The following is a 26425-nucleotide window of genomic DNA, read 5'->3' as shown; positions in this document are numbered from 1 at the left end:
TCAGTATGTCATAATTTATTAAGAAATACATTACTATTTTAATTTACATATAAGTTCTAGCTATAAATCTAATATGCACCAATACCTACTATACAGAGTCACTTCTAACTAAAAGAGTAACGCTGGACAATTCTGCTCCTTCCAACGGAGGGAGGCTCAGCTTTTACTTGGCGAATCCTACTTAACAGGCAAAGCACACAGGCGAGGAGAGGCACGCAAGCCTGCAGTCACTCCATTCTCTCCCTCATTCCCTCCACAGCTGCCATCTCCCTCAGGCTCAGAGTCTGAGAGGCATTGTGCAAATGGAAGTTTTTAGCAGTTTTCCCTGCTGTACTATTCAAACAAATGAGGGTAAAAGGAAGAGTTTCTGGGAAAGTCCTAGGATCACATAAATACTCTCAACTGGAGTTCTAACTTAGTCTGTTTTACAGTATTCTTCACAAAATAAAAATCTACTAAACCCTTCTTTCCTCCTTCCTGCTCCTTTGTCAACAATTTGTGTTAATTCTCAGCAGCCAATGATTTCTATTTTACACTTTTCCTTTGACAATTATTATCAAATATCTATAAGCACTATTTCCATCTGCTCTCTTTACTCCAATGATTAATCTCCTATCTTCCTACATCATTCCTTTAGAGTCCTTCTGCCAGTCCTTTCATTTTTTTTTTTTTTTTAAAGAGGATCTCCTCTTGATATTTAATGTTAACCTTGAAAACCTCCGATCTGCTTTTTCCTGAATGTGAGGCCTGGCTTTCTTTTTCTCACCCTCTGGCCAATTGACAAGACTTAGAGGACAGAACACTCTTGGCTCCTACATCACAATCCACAGTTATCTGGCAATATTTTCTCATTTGATAAGTATTTCACTAACAGATACTTACTGAGAACACCATGCGCCCAAGCACCTTGTTAAGTGCTAGGAAGATACAGATTAACAGTGAAGGTAAAGTGCTAACTCTAAAATTTCTATGACAAAGATGAAAAGACACAATGGGAACACGGAAAAACAAGTATCTGAATCTGCCCCAGGCAATCCTTTATTGAAGTCTACAGCATCTATTTAAATGTCCTCTCCACGTTTGGTCCTGCAACTACTGACCTTAGGAAGTCTCTTCCCACTCCACAACAAAACAAACAACCCACCTAAGAGATGGGCCAAGGACCTAAACAGACATTTTTCAAAAGAGGAAATCCAAACGGCCAACAGACACATGAAAAAATGTTCAGGATCACTAGCCATCAGGGAAATGCAAATCACCCCGTTTAGAATGGCTTACATACAGAAATCAACTAACAACAGATGCTGGCAAGGATATGGGGAAAAAGGCTCACTAATCCACTGTTGGTGGGAATGCAGACTGGTAAAGCGACTATGGAAGACAGTTTGGAGATTCCTCAGAAACCTGAATATAGCCCTACCACATGACCCAGCCACCCCACTCCTTGGAATTTACCCAAAGGAAATTAAATTGGCAAATAAAAGAGCTGTCTGCACCTCAATGTTTATTGCAGCTCAATTCACAATAGCTAAGACATGGAATCAACCTAAATGCCCATCAACAGAAGACTGGATAAAGAAATTATGGGATATGTACTGTGTAGGATACTATATAGCAGTAAAAAAAGAAAGGAAGGAAGGAAGGAAGGAAGGAAGGAAGGAAGGAAGGAAGGAAGGAAGGAAGGAAGGAAGGAAGGAAGGAAGGAAGAAATCCGGTCATTTGCAAAAAAATGGAGGAATCTGGAAAACATCATGCTGAGTGAAATAAGCCAGTCCCAAAGGGACAAATATCATATGTTCCCCTGATCGGTGACAACTAACTGAGCACCTAAAAGGAAACCTGTTGAAGTGAAATGGACACTATGAGAAACGGTGACTTGATCAGTCCTTGTCCTGACTGTCGAGGGACAATTTACTATTTTATTCCTTTTAATATTTTTTTGTTCTACTTAATACAATTGGTTGAACTCTTTAATTTACACACAATTATTCTTAGTCATTTAAATTTAACTGAAAAGTGATCCCTGTTAAATATAAGAGTGGGAATAAGATAGGGAGGAGATGTACAGTTCGGCACATGCTCACCCGGACTTACCCATATGGTAGAGCCAGAAATGTGCCAGGGGATTCCAATTCAGTCCCATCAAGGTGGCATGTACTAATGCCATCTCACTAGTCAAAGTGATCAGTAAAAGTTCATAATTGATCATAATGATAGGACTAAGTGTCAAAGGGATCACATAAACAAGACTAGTGTCTGCTAGTAATAATTGATAGAATTAAAAAAGAGAACGATCTAACATGGGAAGGATACACAGCAGACTCATAGAATGGCAGATGTCCTAAGCAGCACTCTGGCTTCAGAATCAGTCCTTAGGGCATTCGGATCTGGCTGAAGAGCCCATGAGAGTTTTTCAGGCACGGAAAGCTAAGACACTGTGGCAAAAACAAAACAAAACAAAACAAAAACCCAAAAAACAAGCCACACACCTAAATGAAAGAGTTCTGTGAGTGAGATCCCAGCAGAAAGAACGGGCCATCAAAGAAGGAGGTACCTTTCTCTGAAGGGAGGAGAGAACCTCCACTTTGACTATGGCCTTGTCTAAATAAGATTGGAGTTTGTGAACTCAAAAGGCTTCCATAGCCTTGGCAGCTCATGACAAGAGCCTGGGGTGATTACTGACATCATAAATAAGAGTGTCAATTGTTAAATCAACAACAGGAGTCACTGTGCACCTGCTCCCCATGTAGGATCTCTGTCCTTTATGTGCTGTACCATGCGAATTAACGGTAAAACTACTACTCAAACAGTTTTTTTATACTTTGTATTGCTGTGTGGGTGCAAACTGTGAAATCTTTACTTAGTATATACTAAGTAGATCTTCTGTATATAAAGATAATTGAAAATGAATCTTTATAAAGAATGGGATGGGAGAGGGAGTGGGAGATGGGATGGTTGCAGGTGGGAGGGAGGTTGTGGGGGGAAAGGCCACTATAATCCAAAAGTTGTACTTTGGAAATTTATATTTATTAAATAAAAGTTGGGAAAAAAAAGAAGTCTCTTCCCTCTTCTGAAGCAATTTTGACCCTGAATGTAAGAATTCACACTCTTGGGGCTGGCACTGTGGCACAGCAGGTTAACGCCTTGGCCTAAAGCGCTGGTATCCCATATGGGGGGCAGTTCTAGTCCCGGCTGCTCCTCTTCCAATCCAGCTCTCTGCTGTGGCCTGGGAAGGCAGTAGAAGATGGCCCAAGTCCTTGGGCCCCTGCACCCACATGGGAGACCCGGAAGAGGCTCCTGGCTTCATATTGGCACAGCTCTGGCCGTTGCAGCCAACTGGTGAGTGAACCATCGGATGGAAGACCTCTCTCTCTCTCTCTCCCTCTCTCTCTCTGCCTCTCCTATCTCTGTGTAACTCTTTCAAATAAATAAATAAATCTTAAAAAAAAAAAAAAGATTTCACACTCTTGTCCTTATCTGCAGCATGGGGCCTTTATGACTACACATTAAAACGGTAACTTTTCTGAAACCTATGCTATACAACTCTGCATTCAAAACAATCTTTATTTTAACTTTACTATGGCACTTCCAAATCTGAGTTACCATTTTGAAGTGCTCTACTTCTTCTTCTTTTTTTTTAACATTTATTTATTTGAAAGTCACAGTTACAGAGAGAGGAGAGACAGAGAGAGATCTTCCATCTCAGAAGACCATAGCTCACAGAAGTGAAACAGAGCAATTAAGAGGTGGAAGAGTAATAAAAGATAACAAAGAGAAAATGGAGGAACCACGTCAGGTGGGGCTTTGTGTACCTGGAACAGTGGCAGATATCACTCTGCAACCCTTTTGCTCTGACCTTCCTGTGGTCAGTGCTATGAGACGCTGTCCCACTTGTATCCTCTAGCAGCCCAGCAGCTCTTGGGCCTGACATCCACAGCCATCCATTTCAGGTGCTCTCCTCAGCAGCCTGATTTTTCTAATTCACCTTCTCCTCAAAGTCCATACTAGGAAAATAGTATTTAGATGATCCCTGAATGCTCCTGGACTACATGAGTATTACAGGGAAAAAGGTAAACTATTTCTATCAAACATTTACATGGACCTTCAATATCAAGATGCCTGAAGTTCAAAGTTAAGACTTTGCTCAACTTGGCACTTCTCTCATTTTTTTTCCCTTGTAACTTCATTGATATTCTGTGATTTTTTTTTTTTTTCTTCTTAACAACAGGGAGAGCATTCAGCCTAGTGGTTAAGACAGAAGTTGAGACGCCTGCATCCCATACTGGAGTAGCTGAGTTTAATACCATGCTCTTGGCTCCAGTTCTACTAATGCAGACCCCAGGAGGCAGCAGTGATAACGTAAGTATCTGGATTCCTGACATTCATGCTGCAGCCCTGGATTGTGTTCACACTTCCAACTTCAGACTGGCCCAGTCCCAGCCTTTATGAGCATTTGGAGAGTGAATCAGAGGGCTGGAGTCTTCTTTCCCTCTTTCTGCCTCTCAAATTAATGATTTATAAACTATGTAAAGAAACAAAAATAAAATATTTTAACATAAAAAGTAGCTTTAGTCCTTTTCAAAATAAGTTATTAATTTACTTATTTATTTGGAAGGCAGAGTGGCGGAGAGTGAGAGACAGATGTAGAGATCTTCTATGCACTGGTTCACTCTCCAAACTCCCACCACAGCTGGGGCTGGGTGAGGCCAAAGCCAGGAGTCTGAACTCTACCCAGTCTCTCACATGGGTGGCGGGAACCCAGGTATTTGGGCCATCATTTGCTGCCTGCTCAGGGGCGTCAGCAGGAAGCCGGATTGGAAGTGGAAGTGCTGGGACTTGAACAGGCGCATGTCCCAAGCAGTGGTTTACCACTCTGGGTCACATCATCTACTCCTTTTTTTTAGTGTCAGAACATCTCAGAAGAATTTAATCTACTTCTTTCTCATTTTCTTTAAACAGCTTTAGTAGAATATAATTTATACACCACACAATTCAACTCCTAAAGTGTATAACTCAATGGTTTTGGTATATTCACAGACAGGCATAATCATCACCACAGTGAAGTTCACAATAATGTTTTTAATCATCTAAAAAACACTCTTCTTATCCTTTAGCTATAATTCTCTCTGTCTGGAACAACCACTAGTCTGCTTTACGTAGCTGGAGATTGCACTGTTCTACACTTTTCTATAAATGGAATCATATAGCATACTTTTGATGACTGGCTCCTTTCATTTAGCATAATGTTTTCAAGGGTCATTAATGTCACAGCATGTATCAGTATTTCATTCCTTCTTATTGCTACATATTCCACTATATGGCTACGGTATATTTGTGTACTGATCAACATTTAGGTTGTTTCCATCTTTTGGCTTAATTCCACCATTCCCCTTAAATCTATCAGAAAATTTTACTAGCTTGTGATCTAGAATGTATCCTGATTCAAAATATATTCTGAATCAATCTGACCAATCCATATCATTTCATCTTCTCATCCTAGCTCAAGTCATTGTCATCTTGACTGTACAAAGTAGCTTCTACTTCCTCTCCTCTTTGTTGACCTTCCCCTTAGTTATCCACATAGAAGTCAGAGTGCTAATACAAAACCATTTAGAGTTCACACCATTGCTCTGCTTAAAACTAATGATTTCTGAGTCAATTAGAATAAACTCCAACCCCCATTCCTTGGCCTAGAAAGACCTGCAGAGTTTCACATGTTCTGGCTTCTTTGGCACAATCTTATCCTCTTCTTTTTAATATAAATTTTTTTCTTATTTTATTATCTAAAAAGAGTTGTGTACATACACACACACACACACACACTAAAGAGATAAAAGAGAGACAGAGATCGCCTATCTACTGGTTCACTTCTCAAATATCTGCAACAGCTGGGGCTAGGCCAGTCAGAAGCAGGGAACCAAAAACTCAATCCAGGTCTCTCACATGGTTGTCAGAGACCCAACCATTGAAGCCATTACTTGCTGTCTCGCAGGGTGCACATTCACAGGAAGCTGGAATAGAAGTGGAGTTGGTTCGCAAACCCACACAGTTTGATATGAGATGCAGGCATCCCAAGCAGCATCTTAACCACCACCCCAAACACCTGGTCCTCTTCTCCTCATTCACTGTGTTCCAGCTGTTCTAGCTTCTCTCTGTTTCTCAAAACCTCCCCATCTTTATTTTCTGATGGCCTCTAAATTAGCTCTTTTGCTTGCAAAAATCCTATTCCAAATATCCTACTGTTGATTCTGTCACATCACTTAGCTCTCAGGTTAAACGTCAGCTCCACATTAGAAGCCTTCCCTGATCATTCTATTATAAGCCACTCCATCACATTTTTTATTTACTTCATTGTAATTACCACTGTCAAAAATCCAGCAGGAACACTGAATGATAAAAAATGGCGACCCAGTTACTTATGCTTTGATTCTATTCTGATTCCCTTAAGCCCTTCCATTCATTATCTCCATTCCTTCTTTCTTCTTTTTCTCTTCTATCTGCAAATACTCTGGATTCTCCCTCTTTTATTAAAAAAAGTTCCTTGGACTCAGCTAATATGGTTAAATAGTCAAATTCATGTTTTTTTTTCTACTCTTCCTTGCTTCTCAAAAGAATATTTTCTATCCATTGCATTTGTTTCCTTATTATTCTCAAGACTTTTTGACATTTCAGAATAAGCACTACTTTATCTCATCAACCACTTTGCTGAATTTACCAAAGAGTGACAACTGATGTCTTACAGTCAAAACAGTGGTTTTGTTACTCTAATTATTCCTCTTCAGTTGAGCTTATAAAATTTTAACACAGGTAACATCCATTCATTTTAAAGAAAAATAGAGCAGATGTTGGCTGAGACTCTGAGGCCCCACATCAGAGTACCTGAGTGTGATTCCTGGCTTTAGCTCCTGATGCCAGATTCCTGATAATGTAGACCCTGACATACAGTGGTAATGGCTCAAGTGGTTGGGTTCCTGCTCCCATGTGGGCGACCCACACCGAGTTCCTGGCTCCCAGCTTCAGTGCCAGGCTGTTGTGGGCATTTAGGGAATGAACCAGCAAATGGGCGTACACACTCTTTTCTTTTTTAAATATTTTTATTTATTTATTTGAAAGGCGGAGCCACAGAGAGGCAGAGGCAGAGGGAGAGAGAGGGAGAGAGAGGGAGAGAGAGGGAGAGGGGGAAGGGAGGGAGAGGGAGAGGGACAGGGAGAGGAAGAGGGGGGAGGGAGAGAGGGAGAGAGGGAGAGAGGGAGAGAGGGAGAGAGGGAGACAGGGAGAGAGGGAGACAGGGAGACAGGGAGAGAGGGAGACAGGGAGAGGGATGTCTTCCATCTGCTGGTCCATTTCCCAGATGGCAGCAATGGCCGGAGCTGAGCCAATCTGAAGCCAGGAACCGGGAGCTGGGAGCCTCCTTTGGGTCTCCCGTGTGGGTACAGAGGCCCAAAGACTTGGGCCATCTTCCACTGCTTTCTCAGGGCATAGCAGAGAGCTGGATTGCAAATGGAGCAGCCAGGTCTCAACTGGTGCCCATATGGGATGCCAGCACTGCAGGCAGTGGCTTTACCTGCTACGCCACAGCGATGGTCCCACACACAATCTCTTTATTTTATTTTTTTATTTTTTTTTATTTTTATTTTTTGACAGGCAGAGTGGACAGTGAGAGAGAGAGAGACAGAGAGAAAGGTCTTCCTTTGCCGTTGGTTCACCCTCCAATGGCCGCCGCGGCCGGCGCGCTGCGGCCGGCGCACCGCGCTGATCCGATGGCAGGAGCCAGGAGTCAGGTGCTTTTCCTGGTCTCCCATGGGGTGCAGGGCCCAAGCACCTGGGCCATCCTCCACTGCACTCCCTGGCCACAGCAGAGGGCTGGCCTGGAAGAGGGGCAACCGGGACAGAATCCGGCGCCCCGACCGGGACTAGAACCCGGTGTGCCGGCGCCGCTAGGCGGAGGATTAGCCTAGTGAGCCGCGGTGCCAGCCCACACAATCTCTTTATGTATCTCTCTGCTCCTCAACTAATTTTTTTAAAATGAGAAAAAAAAAATTAGCAGAAAATGCGAAGGTACTTCAAAAAGTCTGTGAAAATAGAATTAGGAGATAAGTTTATTTCCCTATAAAAATTTTTGAAACTTATGCATAATTTTTTTCATGATATCCGTTTCCTATGAACTTTCTGAAGACCCCTCACATACAGTTAACACTTCTACCTCCTAGAGACAAATTATTATTACCACTTGCTTTGTATATCTCAAGATCAATTTCGGGGAATACATAAATGTTTAAAAAGAAAAACAAACAGGGGCAGACATTAGACACAGTGGTGAAGACACTGCCTGGGATGCCCACATTCCACACCGGAATGCTTGGGTTCAAGTCCCATCTCTGCTCATGATTCCAGCTTCCTGCTAATGTGTACCCTGGGAGGCAACAGTGATGGCTCAAGTTGTTGAGTCCTTGTCACCTACATAGGAGACCTGGACTGAATTCCTGGCTTCTGGCTTTAGCCTGGCCTAGCCCCCAGCTGTTGCAGGCATCCGGAAAGTAAACCAACAATGAGAACTTTACCTCTCTGTTTCTCCCTCTTTCAAATAAATAGAATGGTGCTATATATGTTATTTTACATACATCTTAAAAAAGATTTTAGTATAACACTAGGATCAACAGACTTGAATTCTGTCCTTCTCATCCCTCTTCCAATAGGTCTTATCTAGTTTGCCTGTTTATCATAGAAAAGTTATTGAGGGGAAATATGGTTTCATGTTATCATTCTAGCTTCTACCTACTGTACTTTGCCAATCAGAACTTCTAACTTTAGTAATAATTATATGAATTTTGAAAAATATTAAAAGAGAAACATCTATGTAAACAGCAATTATAACCAATTTCTCTTATATTACAGGTGGGTGCTAAGAATCTGCTATTGCTTTAGTCAGCCTTGCCACAATAAATGTGATTCCAGTGTTTAAAGAAAGGGATGAGAGCCAATCACTTAATTTGGTGCTTCAACAGAAATTTAAAAATACTTTCAATTGTGGAGAAAAGTCTGAGATGAGATGAACTCCTGAAATGGTATATCAGCTTCCAAAATGGTTCCTAAATATGGCTATCCTTCTACACTTTGGGTGAGCTAAGGAATTCTCAGAGGTAGGCTTACTACACTCAGTTTTTTCCTAACCCACTGAGAATCTTTCCCAGCATAAGAATCACCTCCTCTATAGTCTCTGAACACGCTAGGCTTTTTTAAATGTCACAATTATGCCAGTGGTCCATTAATGATGATGCTGTCTGATGTAATTACAGGAATGCTATAACAGTAAAAGACAATGACCACATATGCTCACCTCCTGGCTTCTACACACCCTGTTTAGTTTTATACTAAAGAACCAGAATGCTCAATTAAGGGGCTGGCACTGTGGCAAAGTGGGTTAAGCTGCCATATGGGCACTGGTTCATTTTCTGGCTGCTCCACTTCCAATCCAGCTCCCTGCTAATACACCCGGGAACACAGTGGAAGACGGCCCAAGTGCTTGGGCTCCTTCACTCACGCAGATTTGAAGAATCCCTTGGTTCATGGTTTCAACCTGGCCCAGTCCTGACTGTTGCAGCCTCTGGGGAGTAAACCAGTAGATGGAAGATCTCTATCTGTGTAACTGCCTTTCAAATAAATCAATCTAATTTGTGTGTGAATATATATAAATATATAAATATAAACATATATATATATATATATATATAAGAATGCTCAAATAAGGGTGAAATTTGGCTTCCTCAGTTGAAAATCTTGAAAAATCTTTTAAATAGACAAATAACAATCATTACAAGTACTCAGAGGCTCAGTGTATTCCTGATTTCAATAAAATACAAATAATACAAATAGCCTTAATATGCAACAAACTGTTTAAGTTAAACAAACATACTCATAATCTGGCCTCTTTGGTATGAATACATCTTGTGCATCGTCTTCCATGTGCTGTAGCTCAACATAGAGATCTGTGCTTCCACCTGCATTAAAATTTCCTTGGATATTCTGATGGTATTGTTGAAGACGCTTCCATAAGTCATTATAAAGACGCAACAATTTAGGGTATTCTCCTTCAAATGACTGTTTTAAAAACACAGAAGCTGTAAAATAAAACAATAACACGGATTAGAGAAATGAGAAAAGATTAATGTGTTGGAAGCAAATAAATGTTTGTTTTGCACATAAAGATGATATAACAAAAAGCCCAGAGTACATGACAAACCAAATATTGTTCCCACAAATTCTTCTAAAAATTATTAAGTTTGTATTTATTTGAGAGGCAAAGAGACAGAGAGTGACAGACATACAGAGATCCCATATATAGGTACACTCTGCAAATGTAAACAATGCCCATGGCTGTGCCAAAGCCATGATCCAGGAACTCAATCTGTCTCCCATGTGAGTATCAGGAACCCAATTACTTGTGCAGTCACCACTGCTTCTGAGCATTTGCACTGGCAGGATGCTGGAAGAGCAGACAGAGCTGGGTATCAAATCTAGCACTCCAATGTAGGATGGAGACATTTTAACCACTAGGCCAAATGCTGCTCCAAATGAGGCCATTTAAAATAATGTTAGTAACAATAATTTTGTTCTCCATTTACTGCATATGACATGTGGACTATATACTCTGATGTATGTGCCAGCATCCCAATCTGAATGCCAGTTCAAGTTCCACCTGCTCCACTTTTGATCCAGTTCCCTGCTGGTGTGCCTGGGAAAGCAGCAAAGAATGGCTCAAGAGCTTGGGTCCCTGTATCCACATGGGACACTAGATAAAGTCCTGGTCATTACAACCATCTGGGGAGTGAACCAGAGGATGGAAGATCTCTCTTTGTCTCTCCTTCTCTCTCTGTAACTCTGCCTTTCAAATAAATAAATAAATCTTTCTAAAAATAAAACAGATACTGATAAGGGGTTGAAAAACAAGTCCTTCGGTATGAAAATAAAATTCCCACGTAGATAAAGCATGTATATTTAGAATACATAAGAAATTCTCAAGTCTCAATAGTAAGAAAACAATCTAACGTTCCAAGAAGGTACATGCATTAAATGACAAAAAGCACATGAAAAAATATTCATCTTTAAACAATGGGAAAGTACAAACTAAAACCACAATGAGGTACGACTAGATAACTGTTCTCAAATGACTAAAATTTAAAAAAGAAGTACCTTATCAAATACTAATGAGAATGAAGGGACTAGAACTCTTAGACACAGCTGGTACAAAGAAAAATCTAAGGAATCATTTTGCAAAAGAGTTTGGTGTTTCCTTAAAATACTCTACCATATGGTCAAACCATCCTGCTCTTAGTTATTTATCCAATAGAAACAACAATATATGTTAAAAGTATCTCCATATAGGGGCCAGCACTGTGACGCAGTGGGTTAATGCCCTGGCCTGAAGTGCTGGCATCCCATATGAGTGCTGGTTCAAGACCTGGCTGCCCCACTTCCATCCAGCTCTTTGCTATGGCTTGGGAAAGCAGCAGCAGATGGCCTAAGTCCTTGGGCCTCTGCACCCATGTGGGAGACCCGGAAGAAGCTCCTGGCTCCAGGCTTTGGATTGGCGCAGCTCCGGCCATTGCGGCCAATTGGGGAGTGAACCATTGGATGGAAGACCTCTCTCTTTCTGCCTCTCCTCCCTCTGTGTAACTCTGACTTTCAAATAAAATAAATAAATCTTTAAAAAGCATATATCCATATAAAGATTTATATATGCATATTCAAAGCACCTTTACTTGCAATAGCAAAAACTTGGAAACAATCCAACTTCCCTCAGGAGGTAAATGCATAAACAAACCATAATATATCCCTATAGTGGACTATAAGCCAACAACAAAAACAAACTACAATATGGATGAATAAAACATGCTATGTGAAGGAAGCCTGACAAGCAAGAATATGCAACCCATGTACAGAATTCTATGAGACACAATCTAACATCTAGTGACAAAAAGCAGATCTCCATTTACCCAGAGATGAGAGAGGCAAATGGTCGGGGAAGAATAGCAAAGCTCAAGGAAGTTTTCTGATGTGATGGCTAGGTTCGCTGATCTTGTCAGGATGGTTTCATGAGTGGACGTACGTGTTTAAACTTATCAAATTACACATTTTACTATGTGTATTTTATCACAGCTATTTAAAAGAGACACTGTCTCAGAGAGGATTCCTTGATGAACAATCTAGCATGGGCCCAAGTGTGCCTGTCTGCTCTTGCAGGGCACGCGAACATTCAGAGTCCTGGTGGCTTTTGTATTTCTGGCAAGTAACCCTGAAAGATAAGGTGACATTTCCTGCAGACAGGCAGAATGCTTGTCCATTGCACAATGCAAAACTGGTAGTTTCTTCAAGCTGAGGGTTCCTGCAATACAAACGGAAGGCACACAGAGCACTTGCATGGGCTTGTCCTGTGTCTCCCCATTATATTACATGGCTTCAGAGATCAACAAACAATACACTGTTCATGTGGCTCGCTGTACTCAGAATAATGAAGTTCTTTTTCTCTAATCCAGGAGTTCCATGTCTTCTGACAACATTTACAGAACTATGGTTAGTCAGCTTTTTTAAGTAAGATAAAAATCTCAGCTCCTTCGAGTTCCTGAACTATTCCAATCTAAATCATATTTCTGTAGTTAGACTCTTCTAACAATCTGTTCTTTACCATAACTCATATCTATATTTGTTTAAAGCATGTTTCTCCTACCTGACTATAAACTCCCTTTGGGCAAGGTCAATGCCTGTTCAAGATACATTTGTTTATCTACTACAGTGCCTGGAATAGTAAAAATTAAGTACATATTTCTCAAACAATAACTGATATTGTTTTTAACCGGCTACATGTTCACTTTCATGGACATCCTATCTATACAGAAGAAATCATTGCTGAGCTTTCAGATCATCAAGCTATACCTATTTTACCTCAGTAAATATGATCAATTAATGCTAAACCACTTAAGTCAAATATATTTAAAGCTTACATATAAATATATGCTTATATCTTGAAGCTAAGTACTATTTTAATTTCTTTTATATGCTGTTACAGTGTTCGTATTATTTATACAATTTGACTATAATCAATTATTGGTAAGTACTTACAGGTTCCCTATTTTACATCTTAATAATCTAACAAAAATTTATAAACAGAAAATGGCAGCTTATTAGTTCCCACTCAGATGGTAACTTACTATTCAGATTATCTCCACGTGTAAACTATTGTCCTTTTTTATTTTCTAAAAATTTATTTATTTATTTGAGAATCAGAATTAGAGAGAGAGAGAGAGACGGAAAGATTTTGCATCTGCTGGTCCACTCCCCAAATGGCTGCGACGGCCAGGGCTGGGCCAGGTTGAAGCCAGGATCCAAGAGCATCCTCCAACTCTCTCATGTGGGTATAGGGGCCCAGGAACTTGGGGCATCTTTTGCTACTTTCCCAGGAGCAATAGCAGGGAGCTGGATCATAAGTAGAGCAGCTGGGACTCAAACCAGTGACCATATGAGATGCTGGTGCTACAGACAGTGGCTTAATCCTCTGTACCACAGTGCTGGGCCCTTATCTTTTTAATTAACCATTAGTGACCATAACATAGGCATTAATATGCAGATTAAACCAATATTAATCAACATAATTACTAGTGAAATGATATTTTATAATGGAGAAGAAAAGTTTTGAGAAGCAATTTTATTTACATTTTCTTATCAGGCAATAGATTGGGGATGGAGATAACCAGCTTTGATTAAGAAAGTTTGCCCTTGGGGGCTGGGTAACCTTGCCCTTGAGGCCGGCACTGTGGAGCAGCAGATTAATACCCTGGCCTGAAGCACCAGCATCCCATGTGGGCACTGGTTCTGGTCCCGGCTGCTCTTCTTCCAGTCCAGCTCTCTGCTACGGCCTGGGAAAGCAGTAGAAGATGACCCAAGTCCTTGGGCCCTGCACCTGCATGGGAGACCCAGAAGAAGCTCCTGGCTCCTGGCTTTGGATTGTCACTGCAACTCTTTCAAATAAATCTTAAAAAAAAAAAAAAAAAAAAAGAAAGAAAAAGAAAGTTTGCCCTTGATTTTATCCCTCTACTTCTATCTTCGATTCGTTACAGTAAGATCCCCTATAGCAGTAAAAATTTGTAGGCCAAATCTTGAACTACTACACAGAGAGATGAAAGGATCTAAGTAGTCTCTGTGGTCTTTTTCTCTTCCCACCTCCTCCGCTGCAGTACCTTATTTACCCAGCACTACACAGTGCAAGAAGTTATTTAGTTTGTGTTAACTGTCCATCCTTTTTTAAATGTACATTAAATGAGAGCAAGGATACTATTTGACTTATTAACTTTTGTATTTTCTTTACCTAAACTAACACTAGGCATTGAATTATTGAACAAATGAGGCAAAAATAGAATGAAGAGGGGTCTGGGATCAGAATTATATTAATTTTCCCACATTCTATGAGACTACTCTTAATTGTGCTACTGTCCCTACCTATCTTGTACAGCTTCAGAAGACAGTCCTGATGTTTGATTTATTCCAGAGCTATAAGCATTCACAACTCTTGCCTTGGTGTGTGTATATATATATATATATATACACACACACACACACCAAGTATATATATGTGCTATATATATGGTATGTATGTATATATATATGGTACATATATATATACACACATACAGACATATATATTTTAATTTTTTAAAAATTATTCAGAGAGAGAGAGATAAGAGAAAGATCTTCCAATCTGCTGGTTCACTCGCCAAATGCTCACAAAAGCCAGGGTTAGGTAGGCCAAAGCCAAGAACCCAGAACTCAATCTGGATCTCTAACATGTGTGGCAGGGACCTAAGTACTTAAGTCATCATCTGCTGTACCAGCAGAAAGCTACGTCAGAAGCAGAATAGAAGTAGGCATTCCAATAAGGGATGTGAGTGCTCCGTGTGGTGATTAAACTGCTGCGCCAAATGCCTACCCCAACTTGCCTTAGTCTTGACCTGTTGTGCAAAATCCCAGCCTGTATGAAGCTTCTGCTCCTACACCTCCCTCTGGAGATGTCCAAATAGTGGGCAGTGTCAAATCTGCCTGGAAAGAGGTAATCATTCAACAAATATTTGCGGACCATCTCTTACTTTTCAGGTAGTACTATAAAGGCTAGGTAAGAAGTAGTGAATACAAACAAGCAAGTCTGGGGCCAGTGTTGTAGTGCAGCAGGTTAAGCCACTGCCTGCAACAGTGGCATCCCACATCCAGTCTAGCTCCCTGCTTATGTGCATTGGGACTCAGTGGAAGATGGTCCCAAGTTCTTAGGCCCCTGCCACCCACGTGGGAAATCTGGATGGAATTTCAGGTTCCTGGTTTTGGCCTGCCCTGCCCTGGCCATTGCAGCTACTTGGGGAATAAACCAGCAGATTGAAGATGTCTTTGTCTCTACTACTCTGTCACTCTTTTTTAAAAAATAGTAAGTTCCTATCCATATGGTGTTTATTCTCCTTCAAGGAGGACAATAGATAAATCAGTACATAAGATAGTATCAGCAATGCTAACTGCTTTTCTGAAGAAAAATGAGGCGAGATTAGAGAATAGTGATAAGGAGTGCTATTTTATGTATTGTAGTCAGAGAAGCAAGGTTTCTCTAATGAAACAAGTTACCTGGGAAATCTCTTATCCCAGTAGGAGCTGTTGGCTGTATTTTAATGGAACTTGTCATTCTCTTTGGACACCTTGGCCTGACAATCAGCTTTCACAGCTGGGTTAGATCTGTCCTTTGTAAGTAAAAAGCTACCTGTTTCTAGCACATTCCTTTCCCCTCACTGGGCTGGTTACCAATCAACAGGTCTTATCTAAACTACCCAGACTATGAAAATAAAAGTCTGTAATCTATTCCCCTCGGATGTCTTGGAAATATTTTCTCTTACATAACTGTACTGGCTATCCATTGCCATACAGCAAAATACTATAAATGGAGCTGCTTGTTTTAACACATAATTATTATCTTATCGTTTCTGTGGGTCAGGAATGACGTCATGGCTTAGCGGGGCCCTCTACTTCCGGTTCTCTCACATGGTGCCAGTTTTCAGGGGTCTCATATAAAAGGTTGAGGAATGAGGGATTTGCTTCCAAGCTTTGTGCTTGCTGGCAGGATTCGGTTCCTTATGGGCTGCTGGGCTGAGGGGCTCAGTTGCTCACTTGCTGTAGGCTGGAAGGCAACCTTAGCTCCTTTCCTAGCAGACCTCTGGAACATGGCTGCCTGTTTCCTCAAAACATGCCAGCCAAGAAGGCAGCAGAGGTTAAAGTCCTATGTAACCGAACTGCAGATGGAACACCTCTCTGTTCTGTAGCTCTGAACAAAGTGTTGCCTATACTCAAGGGGGAAGAGATTACACCTGGGTGTAAATACCAAGAGCCAGGGGTCACTGTGAGTCATGTTAGGATGTGTCTAACAAAATATGCCATATACTTCAACACAATTTTCAGTCATGAGGTTGCTTAACAATAGGAACTTGTTCTGAAAAATGTGTTGTTAGGTATTTGAGCATTGTGTAAACATCACAGAACGTACTTATACAAGCTAAAGTGGTGGCCATGTCACTAGGCAATATCATCTTATGGGACCACAGTTGTATAAGCTATCTGTGGTTGGCCAGAAAGCTGTTATGAGGTATATCACTACACAAAAGTCAAATGTTGAGGGTCACACAGCAAACAGCCTTGTGCCTACCTCAAATGGTGATAAATCAAGCACTATATTAACCCTTCCTACCACTGAACAGCAAGACTAAACAAAATCAGTTGATCATTAAAAATATAAATGTTTTGGGGCTGGCGCTGTGGCACAGCGGGTTGACCCTGGCCTGAAGCGCCAGCATCCCATACGGGCGCTGGTTCTAGTCCCGGCTGCTCCTCTTCCGATCCAGCTCTCTGCTGTGGCCTGGGATGGCAGCGGAGGATGGCCCATGTCCTTGGGCCCCTGCACCCACATGGGAGACCCAGAGCATCTCCTGGCTCCTGGCTTTGGATCGGCGCAGCTCTGGCCGTTGTGGCCATCTGGGGAGTGAACCAGCGAATAGAAGACCTCTCTCTCTACCTCTACCTCTCTCTGTAACTCTTTCAAATAAATAAAATAAATCTTTGAAAAAAATAAATGTTTAAAGTATTATTAAAAGATACCAACATTCTAAAAATAGCTCAGTCATAAAACAAGAGTACCAGTTACACAAATAACTCAACTGTCTCAAGTTCAAGAGATTTTTCCATTGTTCATTCTACTTTAATCACTGATGTGAGCAATAATTTTTTCCTTCTAAGTTCTGGAACTCTGATTCAAGAAATATACTGAAAGCACAAAAAAAACTCTTAACTCTAAATATATTTTGTTGAAGATTAATAAACATTTTCCATTTGATTTAATTATAGTGAAACTAAAATCAAACAAAATAGACCTTTTAACACTCAGAGAAATCTCATTTAGATTAATGGACATTAAAATTATTTTGAATGAAAAATCTGATATGACTAAAGAACTGTACTTTTAATTGAGAACTTGATTTTTAAACACACATACACATTTAGAAATCTCCTAGGGCCTAGGATTATCTCTTTTTACAAATATACATATATTGTGAAGATGACCACCCTCTCTATCTCACAGAAAAAGTATTGGCTGCTAAAAAAGAATCCTCTCAACCTGTCATGTCCCATCTACCTTTAACTGCATCTAGCCTTCAACTTTGCTACAGGAGCAAGAATGCATTCCATACAGGACCGCTTTCTCAGCTTTTGTTCTTGATTACATCCCATTTCATCCCCTCCAAAAGCATTATTCCATTTTGTATTTTCTGGCTTTTCACCTTGTATTGGCTCCCTGCCAAGATCAATAATAAGTGTTTTAATATGTTCTTTTTTTTTTTTTTTTTTTTGACAGGCAGAGTGGACAGTGAGAGAGAGAGGCAGAGAGAAAGGTCTTCCTTTTGCCGTTGGTTCACCCTCCAATGGCCGCCGCGGCTGGTGCGCTGCGGCCGGCGCACCGCGCTGATCCGATGGCAGGAGCCAGGTACTTCTCCTGGTCTCCCATGGGGTGCAGGGTCCAAGTACTTGGGCTATCCTCCACTGCACTCCCTGGCCACAGCAGAGAGCTGGCCTGGAAGAGGGGCAACCGGGACAGAATCTGGTGCCCCTGACCGGGACTAGAACCCCGTGTGCCGGTGCTGCAAGGCGGAGGATTAGCCTAGTGAGCGCGGCACCGGCTATTTCAGGTGTTCATAGGGTAGATTAGTAGGGGAGAGACTTCTCGATCAAAGCTTGTGTATGCTTCCATGCTACTGGTACTCAGGTAGATGGGTGGAAGACACAGTAGGATTGGAGGTAGAGCTATTTGGAAAAAGAAGCGAATAAAATAATAAACAAGTAAGAGATCAGAGCAATGTGGAGAGCACCTAGTTCTCCATTTTGACTGGAGGGTAGTGTGTGTGTGTGGAAGGATTCTGTAAAACACAGTGCTGTAAATATCCGAAGGCAAATTTCCTGAACCGGAGTTTCAGTTTCAGTGGATGATAGTAGGTAATCTAGAGAGTTCTGGGTGCAAATGAATCAAAGAGTATGATAATTAAACAATATAATCTAATTTAAGCAGGGTTTGTGGAAAATTTCAGAACCCTCAGTAGGTTAATGTGAATCATTGTTCTCTTAGAGGACAATAGAATATGTAGGTTTTCCTAAAAATGTTTTACCAAGAAACACCTTTCTAAAGGAATAGGGTTGGCACTTCATGAATCATACTTTGGAAAATGGTAGGAAATGGATGTGGGTGGCAGGGATCAAAGTACTTGGGCCATCTGCTGCTCCCTTCTCAGGCTCATTAGCAGGGAGCAGGATTGGAAATGGACTCCAACGGGCACTCCAATACAGGAGGTTGGCATTGCAGACAGCTTAACTTGCTGCACCAAAAAACCCCATTAATAGTTCCTATTCTTCTGTGATGTCTTCCTTCCTGTGCCCAAAATGCTTTCCTTAAAAGGTAGTACAGAATTCAAACACATCATGTAGAGAGAAGCTTACCTATCAACTTGGCTTCAGCACTTATTAACAGCACTCCTATTTTACCTTTAACTTTAGTCAATCCTGTCCATAATAACTATCAGTTATTTTAGAGTAAACAACAAACACTGTATCATCTCATCCATAAATATCCAGCACATATACCTTAGGATTGTTTTTTTTTTAATATAACTATAATTCTGTTACCATACTTCACATAAAAGTGATCATAGTCACCTGACTTAGGATTTTTTTTCAATGACGTGACTTAGTACCCATGAGTAGTCCATATACAATAATGAACTGATATTAAGAACCTAAGTATGGCTCCCCTACTTAGTATCTTTTTTGAAAATAGGTTTTACTTTTGGTTGATTCATAATAATTGTACATGTTTACTAAGTACAGTGTGATTTTTTTCTTTTTTTTTGACAGGCAGAGTGGACAGTGAGAGAGACAGAGAGAAAGGTCTTCCTTTACCGTTGGTTCACCCTCCAATGGCCACTGTGGCTGGCATGCTGCGGCCAGTGCACCGCACTGATCCGAAGGCAGGAGCCAGGTGCTTCTCCTGATCTCCCATGCGGGTGCAGGGCCCAAGCACTTGGGCCATCCTCCACTGCACTCCCTGGCCACAGCAGAGAGCTGGCCTGGAAGAGGGGCAACTAGGACAGAATCTGGCGCCCCACCAGGACTAGAAACCTGGGATGCTGGCGCCGCAGGTGGAGGATTAGTTTATTGAGACGCGGTGCCGGCCAGTGTGATTTATTTTTTAAAAAAGATTTTTTGTTTGAAAGCCACAATATGAGGGGACGGGACGGGACGGGACGGGACGGGACGGGACGGGATGGACGGGAGGGGAGGGGAGGGGAGGGGATGGACGGGAGGGGAGGGGAGGGGAGGGGAGGGGAGGGGAGGGGAGGGAAGGAGGGAGATTGGTTCCATCTGCTGGCTCATCATTCTACAAATGCCCACAACAACCAGGACTAGGCCAGGAGTTAGGAACTCCATGAAGGTTTCCTGTAAAGATGAAACGGGCTCAAGCATCGGAGCCATCATCTGCTGCCTCTCAGGTGCATTAGAGGGAAGCTGGATTGGAAGTGGGGAGTAGCTAGGAGATGGGCATCCTAAGTAGCAGCTTAACCAGCTGTGCCACAATGCTCTCCCCCAGTGTTTTGATACATCTCTGTATTGTGTAATGATAAATCTGGGCAATTCACATATCGATCACTTCCAAAATTTATCATTTATTTGTGATTAGGACAATCAAAATCTTCCAGCAATTTTGAAATACACAAAAGAGGTGAGGCATCTATAATCCAACAACTGAAGTCTAAAATTCTCCAAAATCCAAAACATTTTCCATCATCAACATGTACTAGTCAACAATGTTACTAGTAAAAAAGATTCCACACCTGACCTCACATAGTAAGTTGTAGTCAAAATGCAGATCAACTGAAAATATTGTACAGCAGTGGCCACTGTGATGCAGTGGGTTAACCTGCAGCTTTGGACACCTGTATCCCATACTGGAGTACAGGTTCAAACCCCAGCCACTCCGCTTCCAAACCAGTTTTCTGCTAATACACCTCAGAGACAACAGATGATGGTCCAAATACTTGGGTTCCTACCAACCGTGTGGAAGGCCTGGATAGTTTCTGGGCCCTAGTTTTGGTCTGGCCCAGTCCCAGATATTTCGGCATCTGGGGAGTGAACCAGCAGATGGAAGATCCATCTCTACACCCACCACATCTTTCCTACCATGCACCCTTTGTTTCTCCCTTTCTTTCACTCTGCCTGTCAAATCAAAACAAAAACCACAACAAAAATTACTTTCAGGTTATGTATCAGGTACATATGAAACAAATTAATTTCATGTTAGATTTGAGTCTCATCCTCCAGATAGCTTATTATGTATGCAAGTATGTAAATATTCCAATACACAAAAAGTCTGAAGTACTTTTGGTCAGCATTTTAGATAAGGCAGATACAACCTTATATTACTAGTAACTCTACTGTGTAACAGAACATTAGTAGGACTTATTCCTCCTCTCTAACCTTAATTTTGTACCTATTGACTAATTTTTTTTTTTTTTTTTTTTTTGACAGGCAGAGTGGACAGTGAGAGAGACAGAGAGAAAGGTTTTCCTTTTCTGTTGATTCACCCCCTAATGGCCGCTGTGGCCGGCGCACTGCACTGATCTGAAGCCAGAAGCCAGGTGCTTCTCCTGGTCTCCCATGAGGGTGCAGAGCCCAAGGACTTGGGCCATCCTCCACTGCACTCCCGGGCCACAGCAGAGAGCTGTACAGGAAGAGGAGTGACCGGGACAGAATCCAGCACCCCGACCGGGACTAGAACCTAGGGTGCCGGCACCGCAGGCAGAGGATTAGCCTAGTGAGCCACAGCGCCGGCCTAGACTAATCTTTCTTCACTTCCCCCTTCCCCTGCTTACGGTAACCACGATTCTACTGTACTACTACATGAGATGAACTTTTTAGATTCCACAGCACAGATCATGTAGTACTTCATCTTTCTGTACCTGCTTACTTCACTTAACAAAATGACCTGAAGTTCCATCCACATTGTCATGGGATTTCATAATTTTTAATGTACTTTTAATTTTTTTGAAGAACCTCAACACTGTTGTCCACAATGGCTGCACACGTTTACATTTCCACCAACAGTGTATAAATGTTCTCCTTTTCCCACATTCTTGCCACTCTGTTTTTTGCTTGCTTGTTTGCTTGTCTTGTTGAACTATTCTTATTGGGGTAGGGGATATCACACTGTGGTTTTGATTTCTATTCCCCAGTGATTGAGTGTTTTGTCTTGTACCTGTTGGTCATTTGCATGTCTTCTTTTATGAAGTGTCTGAAGTCTTTTAACCATTTTAAGTGAATTTTTTATATTGAGTTGTCTGAGGTCTTTATATATTTATAGACATCAACCACTTGCCAGATGTATGGTCTGAAATATTTTTCCTGTTCAGTAGGTTGTCTCTTTGTTGATTGTTGCCTTGGCTGTGCAGAAGCTTTTTAGTTTGATGTAATTCTGTTTGTCTATTCTGGCTCTTTTTATTTCTCTTAATTCTTTGTTTAATAAATTGGGTAATTCATCCTAGGGAGTTTTCCTATAGTCTGGATTTTGCTGATTGCACTCTCTGATCCCTGCATTTCCTGTAAATTATTGGCTGGATCTAAAACAGTGTTTTTGAACTTTGGCTGTACATTCAAACAACTGGGGAGCTTTTAAAAATCCTGATATTTGGGTCTCACCCACTGAGGCTGATATAATTGCAGATGTGGCTGTGGAACTTTAAACCCTCTTCAAGCCATTCTATACTGCAACAAAGTTGAAAACCATTGATCTGACAGGACTACTGCATATTTAGTAATTAAATTTGTGTTCTGTTCCGCTATTTTGTGAAATTAAGGATATTAATCATTACTGCCCTAGTCCAGTAATTCATTAGAAATTCCAAAATGAAGATATCCTAACATTCTGTTGCATTTAATAGAGTAGATACTTTCATGAATGAAAACTTATCCCACCAATTATTTGGCTGCTCTGAGTTGTTGTTTGGATGGGAAGGGCAGAAAAAAATGGTTGACTTTTTCTTTTTACCTGTATTCAAAGTTCCACATCATCGTCAAGGGAAAGCACTATGTCTTCATTTGAATTATGAGGAACTTACAAGTTCAGACATATTTGTTGAGTTTCAATCCCTCACAACTATTAATCCTACTAATGCTAAAATTATTCTATCTTTGGTAGGTACTTATTGCTTCCTGAGTATAATACAATCATGGTAGTACTTTGATATCTTCTTTGTTCCCTAAGGGGTTGCAGAATTATCCTGCACATTTTCTGCCCCAAATCTGGAATCAGGCATTTATTTCTCCAAGGAATCCTGGTTTATTTGAATGGGAAATCATGTTTAAAGACAACAACATGAGTGTCTCGGTATTACTGAAATGGCCCTTATTTCTTATAATCAGAGCTATGAAGTGATATAAATCAAATTACATAAAAAGATACATCAGTTCCCATTGATTTTACCTACCTGATACTTTCTATCTCCTAAGTTCAAAACACTAATTCATCATTATATCAGCATAATTATTCATTTACTTAATCCTATATCACATATTCAATAATCTAAGACTAACATCAATATTGTAATTACTGAAAAGAACTCACAGCTTTTAGAAGACAGTTTGTTTTTTTTTTTTTTTTTTTTTTTTTTTTTTTTTGGACAGGAAGAGTGGACAGTGAGAGAGAGAGAGAGAGAAAGGTCTTCCTTTTGCCGTTGGTTCACCCTCCAATGGCTGCCGCGGCCGGCGCGCTACGGCTGGCGTACCATGCTGATCTGAAGCCAGGAGCCAGGTGCTTCTCCTGGTCTCCCATGGGGTGCAGGGCCCAAGGACTTGGGGCATCCTCCACTGCACTCCCTGGCCATAGCAGAGAGCTGGCCTGGAAGAGGGGCAACTGGGACAGAATCCGGCGCCCTGACTGGGACTAGAACCCGGTGTGCCGGCGCTGCTAGGTGGAGGATTAGCCTATTGAGCCGCGGCGCCGGCTAGAAGACAGTTCTTTATTTATTTATTTAACTCAAGTTTCTGGATTTTAAGAAATTATTTATATGAAAAGCCAGGAGAGGGGGCTGGTGCTGTGGCATAGCAGGTAAAGCTGCTGCCTGTAGTGTCAGCATCCCATACAGGCACGAGTTCAAGCCCCAGCTGCTCCACTTCCACTGAGAAAGCAGTGGAAAATGGCCCAAGACCTTGAGTCCCTACACCACTGTGATCTAATTTTGACTTTCAAATAAATATGTTTAAAAATGTAAACAAAAATGTATGTCACATCCTTTCTTAGATAAACAATATCAAACTATATATATATTTATCCACTTTTTAAGTGTGGGAGACCCAGAAAAAGCTACTGGCTTTGGATTGGCCTAGCTCCAGCCATTATGACCATTTGGGGAATGAACCAGTGAATGGAAGATTTTCTCTCTCTCTGCCTTTGCCTCTCAGTAACTCTGCCTTTCAAATAAATGAATAAATCTTCTTTTAAAAAATTTATTTGACAGGTAGAGTTATAGACAGTGAGAGAGGGATAGAGAGAAAGGTCCTCCCTCCGTTGGTTCACTTCCCAGTGGCTGCTATGGCTGAAGCTATGCCAATCCGAAGGCAGGAGCCAGGTGCCTCTTCCCGGTCTCCCATGCAGGTGTAGGTGCCCAAGCACTTGAGCCATCCTCCACTGCCCTCCAGGGCCACAGCAGAGAGCTGGACTGGAAGAGGAGCAACTGGGACCAGAACCTGGCGCCCATATGGGATGCCGGTGCCGCAGGAGGAGGATTAACCAAGTGAGCCACAGCGCCGGCCCCTAAATGAATAAATCTAAAAAAAAAAAAAAAAAAAGGCAAAGCAGAGAGAGATACGCTGCATTAGTTCATACTGTCCTTCATGTCTAATGCAATAAGAACAAAGGAAACAAATTATTGTATTAAGAAGTAGTCAAATGAATAAGTTAAAAAGTCAAATGAAACAGTGCCTCTCTGTGTGGTGATGACACATTTACATTTGTTTAGGAATTTCTTCTTTCATTCTAATCTTGTTTTGTATTTATATGGCTTCAAACATGAATCTGTACAATAAAGTATATCCATAGAAATCCCTCTTTTATCCTTGTTCCTTCTGACGTATTCTTCAACCCCTTCTCCAGTTCTCTTCCCTTGCATAGCAGCAACCATCTTTCTGGACTTCAGAGTTTCAGTACACTTTAAGGGGCCGGCACTGTGGCACAGAAGATTAAGCTTTCCCTGTAGTGCCAACATTTCATATGGGTGCCAGTTCAAGTCCTGGCTGCTCCACTTCCAATACAGCTCCCTGCTAATGTGCCTGGGAAAGCAGTGAAAATGGCCACTTGGGCCCCTGCTAGCCACGGGAGAGACCCGGGAGAAGCTCCTGGCTGGCTCCACCCCAGCTGTTATGGCCATCTGGGGAGTAAACCAGCAGATCAAAGATGTCTCTGTTTCTCCCACTCTAATTTTGACTTTCAAATAAATATAAGTACATTTAAAAATGTAAAGAAAAATGTATATTTATGTCCTGTCCTTTCTTAAACAATATCGAACTATATATGCATTTATCCACTTTTTAAAAACTTAATGCATCTTAATGGTGGCTCCTCAGTGGTATACACAAATACTTCTTATCCTTTTTTCTCCCTTCATTTTTCTACTTGCATGGCATTCCATTCTCTAGATGCACCATAGTTTGACTAATTTTCATGTACATCTGGGACTTTTACAAAATTTGCTATTCTAAATAACAGAATGAACATGTTTTTTCATGTTGCCATGCATGTATGGAATGGATTCTTAGAAGTAAAATTGCTGGGTCAAAGAAATAAATGCTTCCATCTGTAAGGCTTGTATGCTAATTAATAGCGTGAGAGAATGACTCTTTCTCTAGAGACTGGCCAACAGAGTATGTTATCAAACTTTTTTTTTTTTTTTTAAGATTTATGTATTTATTTGAAAACTAGAGTTACAGAGAAGCAGTGGCAGAGAGATACAGAAAGAGATCTTCCGCCACTGGCTCATTCCCTAAATGGCCACAACGGTCATAGCTGAGCCAATCCGAAGCAGGATCTTATTCCATGTCTCCTACATGGGTACAGGGGCCCAAGAACTTGGATAATCTGCTGCTCTCCCAGGTGCATTAGTAGGGGGCTGGATTCGAAGCACAGCCAAGACAGGAACTGGCGCTCATAAGGGATGCCAGCACTTCAGGAGGTGGCTTTACCTGCTATGCCACAGTGCCGGCCCCTACCAAACTTTCTTTTTGCTATCCAGATAGATGAAAAAGAGTAGTTCTCCGTATTTTTACTCTTATTTTTCTCTTTTATGGGTGATGTTAACCATCTTTTCCATATTTCAAATAGATACTTAAGAGTAATCTACATATGGGCCTGCGCTACAGCTCACTAGGCTAATCCTCTGCCTGCGGCACCGGCACCCCGGGTTCTAGTCCCGGTCGGGGTGCCGGATTCTGTCCCAGTTGCCCCTCTTTCAGGCCAGCTCTCTGCTATGGCCAGGGAGTGCAGTGGAGGATGCCCCAAGTCCTTGGGCCCTGCACCCCATGGGAGACCAGGAGAAGCACCTGGCTCCTGGCTTCGGATCAGCGTGGTTTCATATTTAATATACAACCTTCTGGCCATTTAGAATTTACCCTAATACACTGGGTAAGCTGGACATTTTTTTTCTCTGCATTTTTTTCTTATCAAACTATACTCTTCAGTTTTGAGCACTTTATCTCACTAACTACTTGATCTCATTTCCATTAAGCAAAGCTTCATGCATGGTTTAACTTTTAGTCTCAA

General features: G+C 41.4%; 1 protein-coding gene across 2 annotated transcripts in view; it reads right to left on the bottom strand.

Annotated features, from left to right (window-relative positions):
- COG5 (component of oligomeric golgi complex 5) overlaps nt 1–26425 on the bottom strand; it is a 359204-nt gene that overhangs the window by 68447 nt on the left and 264332 nt on the right. For both annotated transcript variants that reach the window (XM_008258350.4, XM_070071149.1), the window contains one exon: nt 9914–10118. In XM_008258350.4, coding sequence (XP_008256572.1) covers nt 9914–10118 — 205 coding nt within the window. The remainder of the gene's footprint in view (nt 1–9913; nt 10119–26425) is intronic.

The sequence above is a fragment of the Oryctolagus cuniculus genome, chromosome 3, assembly GCF_964237555.1.
Source record: "Oryctolagus cuniculus chromosome 3, mOryCun1.1, whole genome shotgun sequence".
In the NCBI taxonomy this organism is placed as follows: domain Eukaryota; kingdom Metazoa; phylum Chordata; class Mammalia; order Lagomorpha; family Leporidae; genus Oryctolagus; species Oryctolagus cuniculus.
This window is presented reverse-complemented; position numbering and strand designations above follow the sequence as displayed.